Source organism: Bos mutus, chromosome 1 (genome assembly GCF_027580195.1).
Source record: "Bos mutus isolate GX-2022 chromosome 1, NWIPB_WYAK_1.1, whole genome shotgun sequence".
NCBI lineage: Eukaryota > Metazoa > Chordata > Mammalia > Artiodactyla > Bovidae > Bos > Bos mutus.
Window position 1 is genome coordinate 41,392,624 of NC_091617.1, and position 16,187 is coordinate 41,408,810.

Consider the following 16,187-nt stretch of genomic DNA (forward strand, 5'->3'; position numbering starts at 1 on the left):
TTCCAATGAACACGCAGGACTGATCTTATTTAGGATGGACTGGTTGGATCTTCTTGCAGTCCAAGGGACTCTCAAGACTCTTCTCCAACACCACAGTTCAAAAGCATCAATTCTCCGGCACTCAGCTTGCTTCACAGTCCAACTCTCACATCCATACATGACCACTGGAAAAACCATAGCCTTAGACTAGACGGACCTTTGTTGGCAAAGTAATGTCTCTGCCTTTGAATATGCTGTCTAGGTTGGTCATAACTTTCCTTCCAAGGAGTAAGCGTCTTTTAGTTTCATGGCTGCAGTCACTATCTGCAGTGATTTTGGAGGCCTCCCATATAAAGTCTGACACTGTTTCCACTGTTTCACCATTTTTTTGCCATGAAGTGATGGGACCAGATGCCATGATCTTCGTTTTCTGAATGTTGAGCTTTAAGCCAACTTTTTCACTCTCCTCTTTCACTTTCATCAAGAGGCTTTTTAGTTCCTCTTCACTTTCTGCCATAAGGGTGGTGTCATCTGCATATCTGAGGTTATTGATATTTCTCCCAGCAATCTTGATTCCAGCTTGTGCTTCCACAGCCCAGCATTTCTCATGATGTACTTTGCTGCTAAGTCACTTCAGTCATGTCCAACTCTGTGCGATCCCATAGACGGCAGCCCACCAGGCTCCGCTGTCCCTGGGATTCTCCAGGCAAGAACAGTGGAGTGGGTTGCATATAAGTTAAATAAGCAGGGTAACAATATACAGCCTTGATGTACTCCTTTTCCTATTTGAAAGCAGTCTGTTGTTCCATGTCCAGTTCTAGCTGTTGCTTCCTGACCTGCATGTAGGTTTCTCAAGAGGCAGGTCAGGTGGTCTGGTATTCCCATCTCTTTCAGGATTTTCCACAGTTGATTGTGATCCACATAGTCAAGGGTTTTGGCATAGTCAATCAAGCAGAAATAGATGTTTTTCTGGAACTCTCTTGCTTTTTCCATGATCCAGCAGATATTGGCAGTTTGATCTCTGGTTCCTCTGCCTTTTCTAAAACAAGCTTGAACATCTGGAAGTTCACAGTTCACGTATTGCTGAAGCCTAGCTTGGAGAATTTTGAGCATTACTTTACTAGCGTGTGAGATGAGTGCAATTGTGTGGTAGTTTGAGCATTCTTTGGCATTGCTTTTCTTTGGGATTGGCATGAAAACCGACCTTTTCCAGTCCTGTGACCACTGCTGAGTTTTCCAAATTTGCTGGAATATTGAGTGCAGCACTTTCACAGCATCATCTTCCAGGATTTGAAAAAGCTCAACTGGAATTCTGTCACCTCCACTAGCTTTGTTCATAGTGATGCTTTCTAAGGCCCACTTGACTTCACATTCCAGGATGTCTGGCTCTAGGTCAGTGATCACACCATCGTGATTATCTTGGTCATGAAGATCTTTTTTTTACAGTTCTTCTGTGTATTCTTGCCACCTCTTCTTAATATCTTCTGCTTCTGTTAGGTCCATACCATTTCTGTCCTTTATCGAGCCCATCTTTGCACGAAATTTTCCCTTGGTATCTCTAATTTTCTTGAAGAGATCTCTAGTCTTTCCCATTCTGTTGTTTTCCTCTATTTCTTTGCATTGATCACTGAGTAAGGGTTTCTTATCTCTCCTTGCTATTCTTTGGAACTCTGCATTCAGTTGCTTGTATCCTTTTCTCCTTTGCTTTTCGCTTCTTATCTTTTCACAGCTATTTGTAAGGCCTCCTCAGACAGCCATTTTGCTTTTTTGCATTTCTTTTCCATGGGGATGGTCTTGATCCCTGTCTCCTGTATAACATCACGAATCTCTGTCCATAGTTCATCAGGCACTCTGTCTATCAGATCTAGGCCCTTAAATCTATTGCTCACTTCCACTATATGGTCATAAGGGAATTGATTTAGGTCATACCTGAATGGTCTAGTGGTTTCCCTACTTTCTTCAATTTAAGTTTGAATTTGGCAATAAGGAGTTCATGATCTGAGCCACAGTCAGCTTCCGGTCTTGTTTTTGCTGACTGTATAGAACTTCTCCATCTTTGGCTGCAAAGAATATAATCAATCTGATTTCAATGTTGACCATCTGGTGATGTCCATGTGTAGAGTCTTCTCTTGTGTTGTTGGAAGAAGATGTTTGCTATGACCAATGCGTTGTCTTGGCAGAACTCTATTAGTCTTTGCCCTGCTTCATTCCGTACTCCAAGGCCAAATTTGCCTGTTACTCCAGGTGTTTTTTGACTTCCTACTTTTGGGTTCCAGTACCCTATAATGAAAAGGACATCTTTTTTGGGTGTTAGTTCTAGCAGTTCTTGTAGGTCTTCATAGAACCGTTCAACTTCAACTTCTTCAGCAGTACTAGTTGGGGCATAGCCTTGCATTACCGTGATATTGAATGGTTTGCCTTGGAAACAAACAGAGATCATTCTGTCATTTCTGAGATTGCATCAGGTACTGCATTTCGGACACTTTTGTTGACCATGATGGCTACTCCATTTCTTCTAAGGAATTCCTGCCCACAGTAGTCGGTATAATGGTCATCTGTGTTAAATTCACCCATTCCAGTCCATTTTAGTTCGCTGATTCCTAGAATGTCGACATTCACTCTTGCCATCTCCTGTTTGACCACTTCTAATTTGCCTTGATTAATGGACCTAACATTCCAGGTTCCTATGCAATATTGCTCTTTATAGGTCAGAGCTTGCTTCTATCACCAGTCACATCCACAACTGGGTATTGTTTTTGCTTTGGTTCCATCCCTTCATTCTTTCTGGAGTTATTTCTCCACTGATCTCCAGTAGACTATTGGGCACCTACCTACCTGGGGAGTTCCTCTTTCAGTATCCTATCATTTTGCCTTTTTATACTGTTCATGGGGTTCTCAAGGCAAGACTACTGAAGTGGTTTGCCATTCCCTTCTCCAGTGGACCACATTCTGTCAGACCTCTTCACCATGACCCGCCCATCTTGGGTGGCCCCACATGGCATGGCTTAGTTTCATTGAGTTAGACAAGACTGTGGTCCATGTCATCAGATTGACTAGTTTTCTGTGATTATGGCTTTAGTGTCTGCCCTCTGATGCCCTCTCGCAACTCCTACCGTCTTACTTGGGTTTCTCTTACCTTGCATTGGACTTGGACCCATCCAAAAGTCTTTATTTTACCTTAACTACTTCTCAACAAGCTCTATGTCTAAACAGAGTCATATTCTGAGGTATTGAAAGTGAGGATTTTTATTTATGATTTTTTTTAGAGGCATAATTAAGGAACAGGATACTGGTAGGAATGAGTATGGGTAGTGACCTAACAAACTTTACATTTAATAAGATTGTTCTTGGGGCAGTGTGGAGAATGAACTGGATGATAATATTAGTGGATGAAGATGGATTCCTTAGGAGGTTATTTTAGTAACTCATGCAAAATTTCAATTGTGTCTATACAGAATGTGAGGAGTGGATGAATATGGGAGACTTTAGGAGACGAAATGTACAACTTAACAGTGGGTGATGCACAGAATCAGAGGGAGAGTGCAGTGTCAAGGATTTCTGCTATATGGTTTGCATAACTGATTGTTTAGTGGTGTTACTCCTCAAGACAGAGAACATTGCAAGGTAACTATACTTGAAGGTGGGACTTACAGAAGACCCTAATTTCAAATTTGGACTTGATGACTCTAAAGAACCTTTGAGACTTTCAAAGGAACATGTAAAGTAGGGTTTTGGATGATGATATCATCAAAAGAGAAGGGAAAACAAATATTTCCTAAAACCTGTTCATTGATGATCTGTGTAGATGATCCACAGTAATCCCTGTGGATTATAAATGTATGTTTGTATGTGTGTGTGCTCAGTCACTCAGCCATGTCTGTCTCTTTGCAATCCCATGGACTGTGGCCCACCAGACTCTTCTGTAAATGGAATTTTCTAGGCAAGAACATTGGAGTGGGTTGCCATTCCCTACTCCAGGGATCAGATTATAAATACAGTTTTTAATTATGACAGCTATGTTGTGGTGAATGAATTTGACTTTATCCTACAGGGAATCCTTTGGAAGCGTTGAAGGAATATATTCATATTGTTTTCCTTTGTTTTTTAGAGAACAAATTTGGAAATAGAGGTAATAAGTATTATCTTCATTCATTTTGAAGTTACTGATGAAAATCAATGTGCCTGTAATCACTGTCTCACTTCTGCATTTTTTACCTTGGAAACTATCACATTTTCCAATTTTCTAATGTTTTGTAGGCAATAGGTGAGAGTTCAGTGATTTCTACATTTTCCATTACTTAAGAGTTTTGCAGTTGTCTTAAGATAACAAAATATCTATGTAAGATATTTATATAAGAAATTAAAATTCCAGTGTGACACTGAGATTTTTCTCAGTCATCAAAATCTGGGTTGGAAAGGATGGCTCACTGTAAAGGAGACACATCTGACACAAAATTTAGTAAATAAGCCTTAATAGAGGAATGAAGTAAATGGAAAAAACAAAGTAACCACAATATGATATAGAGAATTTATTGAACTAAAAGAGCCATGAAGCTTATATATACCTTATTTTTAATTTTGAAGAATGAAGATAACCCTAGTCTTTAAATTTGGTGGCTGTCTATAATATACAGCTTTTAAAGTTTCATGGAATCATAAGAATAAGGGCCTAAGTAATACAGCCTTTTATACTATAAAATAGGACTTCCCTGTAGATCAAACAGTAAAGAATCTGCCTGCAATGCAGGAGACTGGGGTTCCATCCCTGGGTCGGGAAGATGCTCTGGAGAAGGGAATGGCAATCCATTTCAGTATTCTTGCCTGGAGAATCCCATCAACCAAGGAGCCTGGTGGGCTACAGTCTGTGGGGTTGCAAAGAGTCAGACAAGACTGAGTGACTAACACACACATACTATAAAATATATAATATATAGCTAGTGGCAACCCACTCCAGTATTCTTGTCTGGAGAATCCCATGGACGGAGGAACTTGGTAGGCTACAGTCCGTGGGGTCACAAAGAGTCAGACACAACTGAGCGACTTCACTTCACTTCTTCTCAGCACTGTCTCCTTTAATCTGGAGGTGTTTCTTTCCTATTACTTTTGAATAAAAAAAATCCCAAAGCTTTCTACTTCTTGGCTTAATTATGCGGAATTCATGAAGTGAAATTAGAAATGTCTATTATTTGATGATTTGGATTACAAAGAAAGCAAAACACTTTATTTAGGACAAAATCTCCACTTTGGAAAGAAAATGACATTTTCGTAACATTCACATGATCAATTTTCAGCAAATTACTCCAATGAATCTTACTAGGTGTATATATTATAGCAGGGACCGCTGTGGGTATGTGTTTAGTAATTTAAATCTTTTTTTTTTTTTTTTTAGCTCAGTGAAGATGGAGAATAACAACTTGTTTTCGCCACTGGTTAAACAGTTGTTTTTTTTTTTAATGCATTTTCATTCAATGTCTTTATGTATTATAAACATCAAGAGGTATTGCTATAAAATTATGAAATGGATTTTTAAAATGTTATTTTCATTTAACTGCTATTATTGTGGTAAACATTTATTTGTTTCCCTTTCAGAGAGCATAGGAGGTTACACTCACTGAAAACATTTGGGAATTTCTATTCTAGATTTTATTTTGGGTATAGTTTATAAGTATAAAAGAAAATCGATCTTATTACTTCATTAAATATCTGATATTATAGTCATAATAGCAGTAAAACCTATAACCGACTTAGGAATAAATAAGAAAAATGCTGAAATTATATGAAGAAAACTGTGAAAGTGACTACTATACTTGGACACCATCTTAAACAATTTCCAAATGCCTTTTGATTATTTCAAAGACTAATGCCTGCTCTCAGTAGTCTGTTATTGAATATTTAAATGGAAAGTATCTTTAATAATTAAACTGTTTTTCTATGAAAAAAGATATTTTCATAGAAAAAATTAAAGATTATTTGTTCCTAACTTTAGTTAAAGTTTTCAGTGTCACATATTTCTTATTAAAAGTAACAACATTTTATTTTTTCTGTTTCTGTTAATATACCATGGACCATCCTTTTCTATATCTGTCTAGGCATATACATGCATACAGACAGATACAGAGGCATAAACACAGACATATATACATACATATATGAGAAAATTGTGTATTAAAGGGTGTCTATGTTTTTATCATAACATTTTTTGTCTGTGTGGGGAGGGGAGTGAAGTATCTCTTCTCTCCTTTTGCTGTTCCTACCATTACATCTACTTCTGCACCAGAAGACCACTGTTAGCAACTTGGTTATTATTCCACATTTATCCATACTCATATTTATTTATATTTATAAACAAAATTTTTAAATTAATTTATTTTTTATTGAAGTATAATTACTTTACAGAATTTTGCTGTTTTCTGTCAAAACTCAACATGAATCAACCATTGGTATCCATTTTCCCCTCCCTTTTGAACCACCCTTCCGTCTCCCTCCCCATCCCACTCCTCTAGGTTGATACAGAGCCCTTGTTTGGGTTTCCTGAGCTATACAGCAAACTCCTGTTAGCTATCTATTTTACATACAGTAATGTAAGTTTCCATATTACTCTTTCCATACGTCTCACCCTCTCTTCCCCCTCCCCATGCCCATAAGTCTATTCTTTATGTCTGTTTCTCCATTGCTACCCTGTAAATAAATTCTTCAGTACCATTTTTCTAGATTCCATATATTTGTGTTAGAATACCATATTTATCTTTCTCTTTCTGACTTACTTTACTCTGTATAATAGGTTCTAGGTTCATCCACCTCATTAGAACTGACTCAAAGCTGTTCCTTTTTATGGCTGAGTAATATTACATTGTGTATGTGTACCACAACTTTATCCATTCATCTGTTGATGGATATCTAGGTTGCTTCCATGTTCTAACTATTGTAAATAGTGCCACAATGAACAATGGGATACATGTGACTTTTTCAGTTTTGGTTCCCTCAGGGTATATGCCCAGTGGGATTGCTGGGTCAAATGGTGGTTTTATGCCTAGTTTTTTTAAGGAATCTCCATACTGTCTTCCATAGTGGCTGTATCAATTTACATTCCCACCAACAGTGCATGAGCATTCCCTTTTCCCCATACACTCTCCAGCACTTATTGTTTGTAGACTTTTTGATGATGGCCATTCTGATTGGTGTGAGGTGATATCTTATTGTAGTTTTGATTTGCATTTCTAAAATGGTATGGACCTAACAGAAGCAGGAAATATTAAGAAGAGGCAGCAAGAAGACACAGAAGAATGGTACAGAAAAGATCTTCACAACCCAGATAATCACGATGGTGTGATCACTCACCTAGAGCCAGACATCCTAGAATGTGAAGTCAAGTGGGCCTTAGGAAGCATCGCTATGGACAAAGGTAGTGGAGGTGATGGAATTCCAGTTGAGCTATTTCAAATCCTGAAAGATGATGCTGTGAAAGTGCTGCACTCAATATGCCAGCAAATTTGGAAAACTCAGCAGTGGCCATAGGACTGAAAAAGGTCAATTTTCATTCCAATCCCAAAGAAAGGCAATGCAAAAGAATGCTCAAACTACCGCACAATTGCACTCATCTCACACGCTGGTAAAGTAGTGCTCAAAATTCTCCAAGCCAGGCTTCAGCAATATGTGAACTGTGAACTTCCTGATGTTCAAGCTGGTTTTAGAAAAGGCAGAGGAACGAGAGATAAAATTGCCAACATCTGCTGGATCATGGAAAAAGCAAGAGAGTTCCAGAAAAACATCTATTTCTGCTTGATTGACTATGCCAAAGCCTTTGACTGTGTGGATCATGATAAACTGTGGAAAATTCTGAAAGAGATGGGAATACCAGACCACCTGACCTGCCTCTTGAGAGTCCTGTATGCAGGTCAGGAAGCAACAGTTAGAACTGGACATGGAACAACAGACTGGTTCCAAGTAGGAAAAGGAGTACGTCAGGGCTGTATATTGTCACCCTGCTTATTTAACTTATATGCAGAGTACATCATGAGAAACGCTGGGCTGGAAGAAGCACAAGCTGTAATCAAGATTGCAGGGAGAAATATCAATAACCTCAGATATGCAGATGACACCACCCTTATGGCAGAAAGTGAAGAGGAACTAAAAAGCCTCTTGATGAAAGTGAAAGAGGAGAGTGAAAAAGTTGGCTTAAAGCTCAATATTCAGAAAATGAAGATCATGGCATCTGGTGCCATCACTTCATGGGAAATAGATGGGGAAACAGTGGAAACAGTGTCAGACTTTACTTTTGGGGGCTCCAAAATCACTGCAGATGGTGATTGCAGCCATGAAACTAAAAGACACTTACTCCTTGGAAGGAAAGTTATGACCAACCTAGAGAGCATATTAAAAATCAGAGACATTACTTTGCCAACAAAGTTCCATCTAGTCAAGGCTATGGTTTTTCCAGTGGTCATGTATGGACATGAGAGTTGGACTGTGAAGCAAGCTGAGTGCCGGAGAATTGATGCTTTTGAACTGTGGTGTTGGAGAAGAGTCTTGAGAGTCCCTTGGACTGCAAGAAGATCCAACTAGTCCATCCTAAAGGAGATCAGTCCTGGGTGTTCATTGGAAGGACTGATGTTGAAGCTGAAACTCCAATACTTTGGCCACCTCATGTGAAGAGTTGACTCATTGGAAAAGACTCTGATGCTGGAAGGGATTGGGGGCAGGAGGAGAAGGGGACAACAGAGGATGAGATGGCTGGATGGCATCATCGAGTAATGGACATGAGTTTGCATGAACTCAGGGAGTTGGTGACGGACAGGCGTGCTGTGATTCATGGGGTCGCAAAGAGCTGGACATGACTGAGTGACTGAACTGAACTGAAAAATGCCTCAGAAGCAATTAGCTGCCTACACAGTAAACTCTAATGACACAAAGTGTGGTTCTAATTGTTACACTTGGGTATGTCTGGGGTGATTTGCTCATGGATTAGCTCGTAATGCCCAGCAGAATGACTTTGCCTTCATCCTACACGGAATCCATTGGTAACTTTCACTGAGGGAATTCCAAGATTCTTTTTGCTTTGTCAGGAACAGATTTGAAAGTGTACAAATAAATATGTTCATGCAAGTAAGGCTTTCAAGGAAAATCTTTTCACAAGTGAACACTGTTTCATTCTATACCTTCTACTTTCTTTCTTTAAGAAGAGATGAAGCCATACTTGTGAGAATGTGTGCTCAGTCGCATCCGACTCTTTGTGAGCCCACGGACTGTAGCTCACCAGACTTCTCTGTCCAGGAAATTTTAACTTGGTATCTGAAATATATTTTTCCATGCTAAGATGCTTTAGTCATGTCCTACTCTTTGCAAGCCTATGGACTGTAGCTTACCCGGCTTTTCTGTCCATGGGATTCTCCAGGCAAGAATACTAGAATGGGTAGCCATTTCCTTCTCCAGGGATCAAACCCGTATCTCCTGTGTCTCCTGCACTGGCAGACAGATTCTTTACCAATGCGACACCTGGGAAGCCCACATGTGAGAACAGTGGTGGCCTAATCAATTTGGCATTCATAAAAGTGACTCTGACTCTAACATAAAGTATGGTAGAGGGAAATATACATTTTTAAATTTTATTTGAAAAATCACCATTTTTTCTTAAAGAGCACCATCATTTTCTCATTCTCCCCAAGTCTTAACAGAAACTGAATGATGACACCAGGATCTGCCTAATTTTAATTATTTGTAGTTTTCAATCTGTCTATCTGATAAATAAACATCCAGGTAAGCGATCAAAATCCTGGCAATCCTATGAGATTTTCTATTTCTCTTCAGGACAAATAATTCCATATCCCTGTAATAAATACTAGATGTTTTACTGCTGAGAAAATAAACTTAATAAAATTTATTTTTAACAGTAAATTTGAAGAAATAGAAGAATAAACAAATGGGGAAATAATTATAATGTTTTAGATATTATATCAAAGTTTCAGATATTATTTCATAATCTATATAAAATTTTCTAGTCAGGGTATGGACAACTAAATGATGCTGTTCAAACTTGTTAAAAGTTATTCATGGAATCATGAAAAGATGAGATAAAATCACCAATTGTATCTTTATTCAGATCAGATCAGTCGCTCAGTCGTGTCCGACTCTTTGCCACCCCATGAATTGCAGCACACCAGGCCTCCCTGTCCATCACCAACTCCCAGAGTTCACTCAGACTCACGTCCATCGAGTCAGTGATGCCATCCAGCCATCTCATCCTCTGTCGTCCCCTTCTCCTCTTGCCCCCAATCCCTCCCAGCATCACAGTCTCTTCCAATGAGTCAACTCTTCGCATGAGGTGGCCAAAGTATTGGAGTTTCAGCTTTAGCATCATTCCTTCCAAAGAAATCCCAGGGCTGATCTCCTTCAGAATGGACTGGTTGGATCTCCTTGCAGTCCAAGGGACTCTCAAGAGGCTCTTTAATTCCAAATGTATGAGGATTATCTATCTATCTATCTATCCATTCATCTATCTATCATCTATATCTTAAGGTGAAAGATCCAAAATTCTTAATAACTTTTGACCTAACTATGAAATTTGGAAATATCAATTATAGGTTGAGAGTTGATAAGAAATATAGATAGGGTTAGTCAGAACAAAATGTCCACTTTGGAAGTGAAACAATCTGAATCTGTACTCATTGTCCATATGGCCAGTTTTCAGTGGAGATATATCATTCAATCTTCTTGCTATTTGTATTGTGTTTCCATGTCTCTTTGCAGGTATATACTTTAAAAGATATATTCTTAAAACTAACATTTGTTCATGTAAGTGAAGATGGAAAATAACTAAGATCTATCTTAAGATTAAACTAATACAATTTTGGTAAATAGGTAAATTTTTGTATATATCTTAATCAACAAAAATATGTATATAAATTGTGTTATTTATTTCATTTTGAGAAACAGCTTAATTTTCACACTAAATTATAGGTGGATTTTCCCCTTCTAAGTAATCTAAGAATCTCTATGTTCACTTCCAAATATCTTAGTATCTTTTTTTTGGATTTACTTTTAGGCAAAATTTATATGTCACAGAAGAAAGTATAGTTATTTAAAGATCATGTCAAATATTTCATTTGCATTATTGACAAAAAATTAAACACATCAATATATCCAAAAAGAAAAGTACTTAGTTATAAAAACAAAACCATAAACTTACTGTACTTTATTTTTTTTAAATTTTATTTTATTTCCAAACTTTACATAATTGTATTAGTTTTGCCAAATATCGAAATGAATCCACCACAGGTATACATGTGCTCCCCATCCCGAACCCTCCTCCCTCCTCCTTCCCCATACCATCCCTCTGGGTTGTCCCAGTGCACTAGCCCCAAGCATCCAGTATCGTGCATCGAACCTGGACTGGCAACTCGTTTCTTACATGATATTTTACATGTTTCAATGTCATTCTCCCAAATCTTCCCACCCTCTCCCTCTCCCACAGAGTCCATAAGACTGTTCTATACATCAGTGTCTCTTTTGCTGTCTCGTACATCGGGTTATTGTTACCATCTTTCTAAATTCCATATATATGCGTTAGTATACTCTATTTATGTTTTTCCTCCTGGCTTACTTCACTCTGTATAATACTGTACTTTATACCTAATTTTATTCATTTAGAAAATATTTTTTGAATATTACAAAAGAGAGAGAGAAAGAGAAATCACTCTCAATGGTTGAAGTCAAATATCACTGAAAATATTGAAAAGTGTATCTACATAATCCAAAACAGTTACTGAACTGAAGATATATTTTTACAAATGTCCTGATTAAAGGGGATATATAAACAAGGAAGATGCATTTTTTAAAAAATAAAATAGAACTATTTTCATGGTCTTTTATGACTATGTTCTTCACCTACTCTTTTCACTGCAGTGATAGTCTGAATGGATATGATGGAGGCAAACAAGACTCTGGTGATGGAGTTTGTTCTCACAGGACTCACAGATCTCCCAGGGCTGCAGGTCCCCCTGTTCCTGGTGTTCCTGGTCATCTATCTCACCACCATGGTGGGCAATCTTGGACTGATTTTTCTCATCTGGAAGGACCCCCATCTTCACACCCCCATGTATTCATTCCTGGGCAGTTTAGCCTTTGCAGATGCTTGTTCTTCCTCTTCTGTGACTCCCAAGATGCTAATTAATTTCTTATCTGTGAATCACACGATATCCCTGGTTGAGTGCAACTCCCAATTTTATATTTTTGCTTCCAGTGCAAACACAGAATGTTTTCTCCTGGTGGTGATGGCCTATGACCGCTACGTAGCCATATGCAATCCCTTGCTTTACCCAATGGTGATGTATAATATCTTCTGCACCCAATTAATAGGTGTTTCGTATATTATTGGGTTTCTTCATCCCATGATGCATGTGGGTTTGTTATTCAGATTAACTTTCTGCAAATCCAATGTAATACATTATTTCTACTGTGAAATTTTACAAATATTTAAGATGTCGTGTACTGACCCTAGAGTTAATATGCTCCTGATCTTTGTATTTTCAGTCTTTATACAGTCTTTCACTTTTATGAGTATCATTATCTCTTACACCCATGTTCTCCTTGCCGTCCTGAAAAAGAAGTCTGCAAAGGGCAGGAACAAAGCCTTCTCCACCTGCAGTGCCCACTTGCTGTCTGTTTCCTTGTTCTGTGGCACTCTTTTCTTCATGTATGTGCGTCCTGGGTCTCGATCAGCTGAAAAGCAAGATAAACTATATTCTTTATTCTATACAATCATAATTCCTCTGCTAAATCCTTTTATTTACAGTCTGAGGAACAAAGAGGTTATAGGTGCTTTGAAGAGAATAATAAATAAATAAACAGATTTTAAGGCAAAATTCGAACTGTTCTTTTCAAACTTTGCAAAATCAAGGGGTCTGCCTGCAACTGTTCTTTTCAAAACAGAGGGTTTCTAGCAAAAAGAGGTCAAGAGGTCAGGACATGGATAACCTGCAGTTAAAAGACCTCGCAAGGGCCTACAACCCTTGGGACCTTGGCTTTAAGAGAAGAGCATTTAAACAGACACCCGGGTCCTGGTGTCCGAGTGTGCCCTGGAGGGCAGTGTCTAAGAGTACTGTGTGAGTTTCTGAAATGGCTTGTGGCTGGCTGGCAATCATGTCTCGAATTTTCTGGCAAGAGAACTGTTCAGACGTAGGATCACAGAAAACTAATTTTTAATGAAAAATCTTCTGCCCCAAATCCAGTTTACATTTGAGCCTTGGAGTCAGTTCCCAGGACCACTGCTCCAGAAGATGGGGCAAGCCATCTACAGGAAACTCGTGAGCCTATTATACAGAGGCTGTAGAACTAAGTCCAGAAAGAAAACAGACCCCAGCGAAGGCACCTGGCACAGTATACTAATTTTTAATAAAAATTAAATCCTTTACATTTGAGTCATTTAATGAATGAAACTGGAGCCTATTATACAGAGTAAGTAAGCCAGAAAGAAAAAACACCAATACAGTATACTAATGCATATATATGGATGTGAGACAGACAAAAAGAGACACAGATGTATAGAACAGTCTTTTGGACTCTGTGGGAGAGGGGAGGGTGGGATGATTTGGGAGAATGACATTGAAACATGTATATTATCATTTGTGAAACGAATTGCCAGTCCAGGTTCGAAGCATGAGACAGGGTGCTCGGGGCTGGTGCACTGGGATGACCCAGAGGGATGGGATGGGGAGAGAGGTGGGAGGGGGGTTCAGGATGGGGAAACATGTACACCTGTGGCGGATTTATGTCAATGCATGGCAAAACCACTACAATACTGTAAAGTAATTGGCCTCCAATTAAATAAATTTATATTAAAAAAATAAAACTAAGGATTTAGGGTTTGCAGTGTTTCACTCTGTAAATTCCATCTAAATTAGATACAGTAGTTTGCAATTTACTGTGGCAGACATTTGCATGTTTCTTTATTTGAGACTGGAGTGAGTGAGTGAAGCTAATTCTCTAAGCTTGAATATCAAAATTCTGGCTGTTTCTCAACTGTTCAGAGACTCAGATGAAATGACTTCTTGTAGGAGATTGTCGCTGAAGAGGAAAATTTCTTTGAATGAAGAAAAGGTTTAAAAATCACAGAATAGAAGAGATTGGTGTATTTTACTGGAGAATAATGGAAGTCAGGATAAAATTAAAAACGGACATTGAATTTGGCTCAAATATATGCAGATACATAGTGCATTTTACTGGGAAATTATAGGCAATAGTGATATTCAAGAATTTCCAGATATTACAAGATTTCAGAATATATTTCCTTAGATATTAGTAGTCTACTGTATTAATCTTTACATGTTTAATAAAGTATAAACATAAATTCATATAATTTTCATACTTCTTATACTCTTGTATGTTTACTATTTAAGTAAAAATTATGATGCAATTATACAATGCAACATTTCTTGTGTAAGTGCCAAGCTGGAATGAGTCTCATTTCCAAAATGATTGTAAAACCTGTAATATAATATTTATTGTTCTTTCATTGATCACTCTGTATGGAATGTGTAGTGACTTTCTCTATTGGCCATATTCTAAATTTAATGGAATTCTAAAGTAGTAAATGTAAAATTTGTTTTCACTTATAATAATATTGCTAGCTAACCACTGCTGTTGCAAAATCCTCAGGTGATGACCTGGTATTGCTGATCAATAAGGAAGAATTAAGAGGAAGAAATATGTAGACAGAAAATCTGATGTGTGGATACAACAGGTATGCAGGGTAGGAGGATGCAAGGCTGAGAACTGAAGCCAGCAATGCAGCTCCTCTGCTCTGTCTTAGACTATCTTCAATCTTTCACAGGGCACCGAGAATAAGTGAGCTTAAAATGATTATGTGAATGTAGTCAGCCATCCAAACAGGCAGTGACAAGAAGAATGAATACACCGAAGGCAAATGAATTAGAAAGTTCTACAAATCAAATCAGTACTGATGGTTAGCATATTCTTTAGTACTACCGTTCTTAGGAACTGGGGTGAGGATTGACCTTTTCCAGTCCTGTGTCCACTGCGGGGTCTTCCAGATTTCCTGACATAATGAATGCAAAACCTGCTTCTTGGCAGGAAACCCATGACAAACCTAGACAGTGTGTTGAAAAACAGAGACATTACCCTGCCAACAAAGGTCTGTGTATTCAAGACTATAGTCTTCCCAGTGGTCATGTACAGTTGTGCAAGTTGGACTGTAAAGGCATAACGCTGAAGAACTGATGCTTTCAAACTGTGGTGCTGGAGAAGACTCCTGAAAGTCCCTTGGGCAGCAAGGAGATCAAAACAGTCAATCTTAAGGGAGATCAACCTGAATATTCACTGAAAGGACTGATTCTGAAGCTGAAGCTCTAGTATTTTGGCCATCTGATGTAAACAGACAACTCACTGGAAAAGTCACTGATGCTGGGAAAGATTGAGGGCAGAAGGAGAAGAGGGCATCAGAGGATGAGATGGCTGGACAACATCATCAATGCAACAAACATGCACTTGGGTAAACTCTGGGAGATGGTGAGGGACAGGGGTGTGCTGGCGTCCATAAGGTCGCAAAGAGTCAGACATGACTGAGCGACTAAACAACGACATTTCCATTTTTACTGTCCTACATATGAATACCAGCCTTCAGTTAAAACTTGTGAGACAAATAAGCAAACAACAACAACAAACCAAGAAAGAAACAACCCAGTATCAAAATAGAAAACACTAAAAAGAACTAGTGTCAGATATGACTCAGAAATTGGGATTATCAATCAGGAAATTTAAAATGACCATGATTACTATGTCAAAGTTTCTATGCATTAAGAGATTTTAGAGAGAATTTAGAGAGAGAGAGAGAGAGAGAGATAGCATTTTTTAAAAGTCAAGTGAAAGTGCTAGAAATACATATTTTTTAAAACATGAGAACAAAGGTAAGGATATTTTTGGTGAGCTCATCAGTAAATAAGACATGGACAAATCTATGAACTTGAATATACATCAATGAATATTATCAAAATTAAATATAAATAAGAAAAGAGTAAAAAAAAAAAAACAACCCAGGACATTCACATACCATCAAGTTATCTAATATGTGTGTAACTGGAAACTGAGAAGAAAAGAGTAAGAGTGGAGCTAAAGAAATATTTGAAAACATAATTGTCAAGAATTTTTCAAAGATAGTGAAAGTCACCAAACCAAAGATTCAAGAAGCACACAGAACC

At 38.1% G+C, this 16,187-nt stretch overlaps 1 protein-coding gene across 1 annotated transcript; it reads left to right on the forward strand.

Moving 5' to 3' along the window:
• The first annotated feature begins 11,885 nt into the window (after positions 1–11,885).
• LOC102272894 (olfactory receptor 5AC1) lies at positions 11,886–12,818 on the forward strand. Its single transcript, XM_005905421.3, has one exon. It carries the CDS (start codon positions 11,889–11,891, stop codon positions 12,816–12,818), a length of 930 nt encoding a protein of 309 aa, XP_005905483.2. The 5' UTR covers positions 11,886–11,888.
• The last annotated feature ends 3,369 nt before the right edge of the window (positions 12,819–16,187 follow it).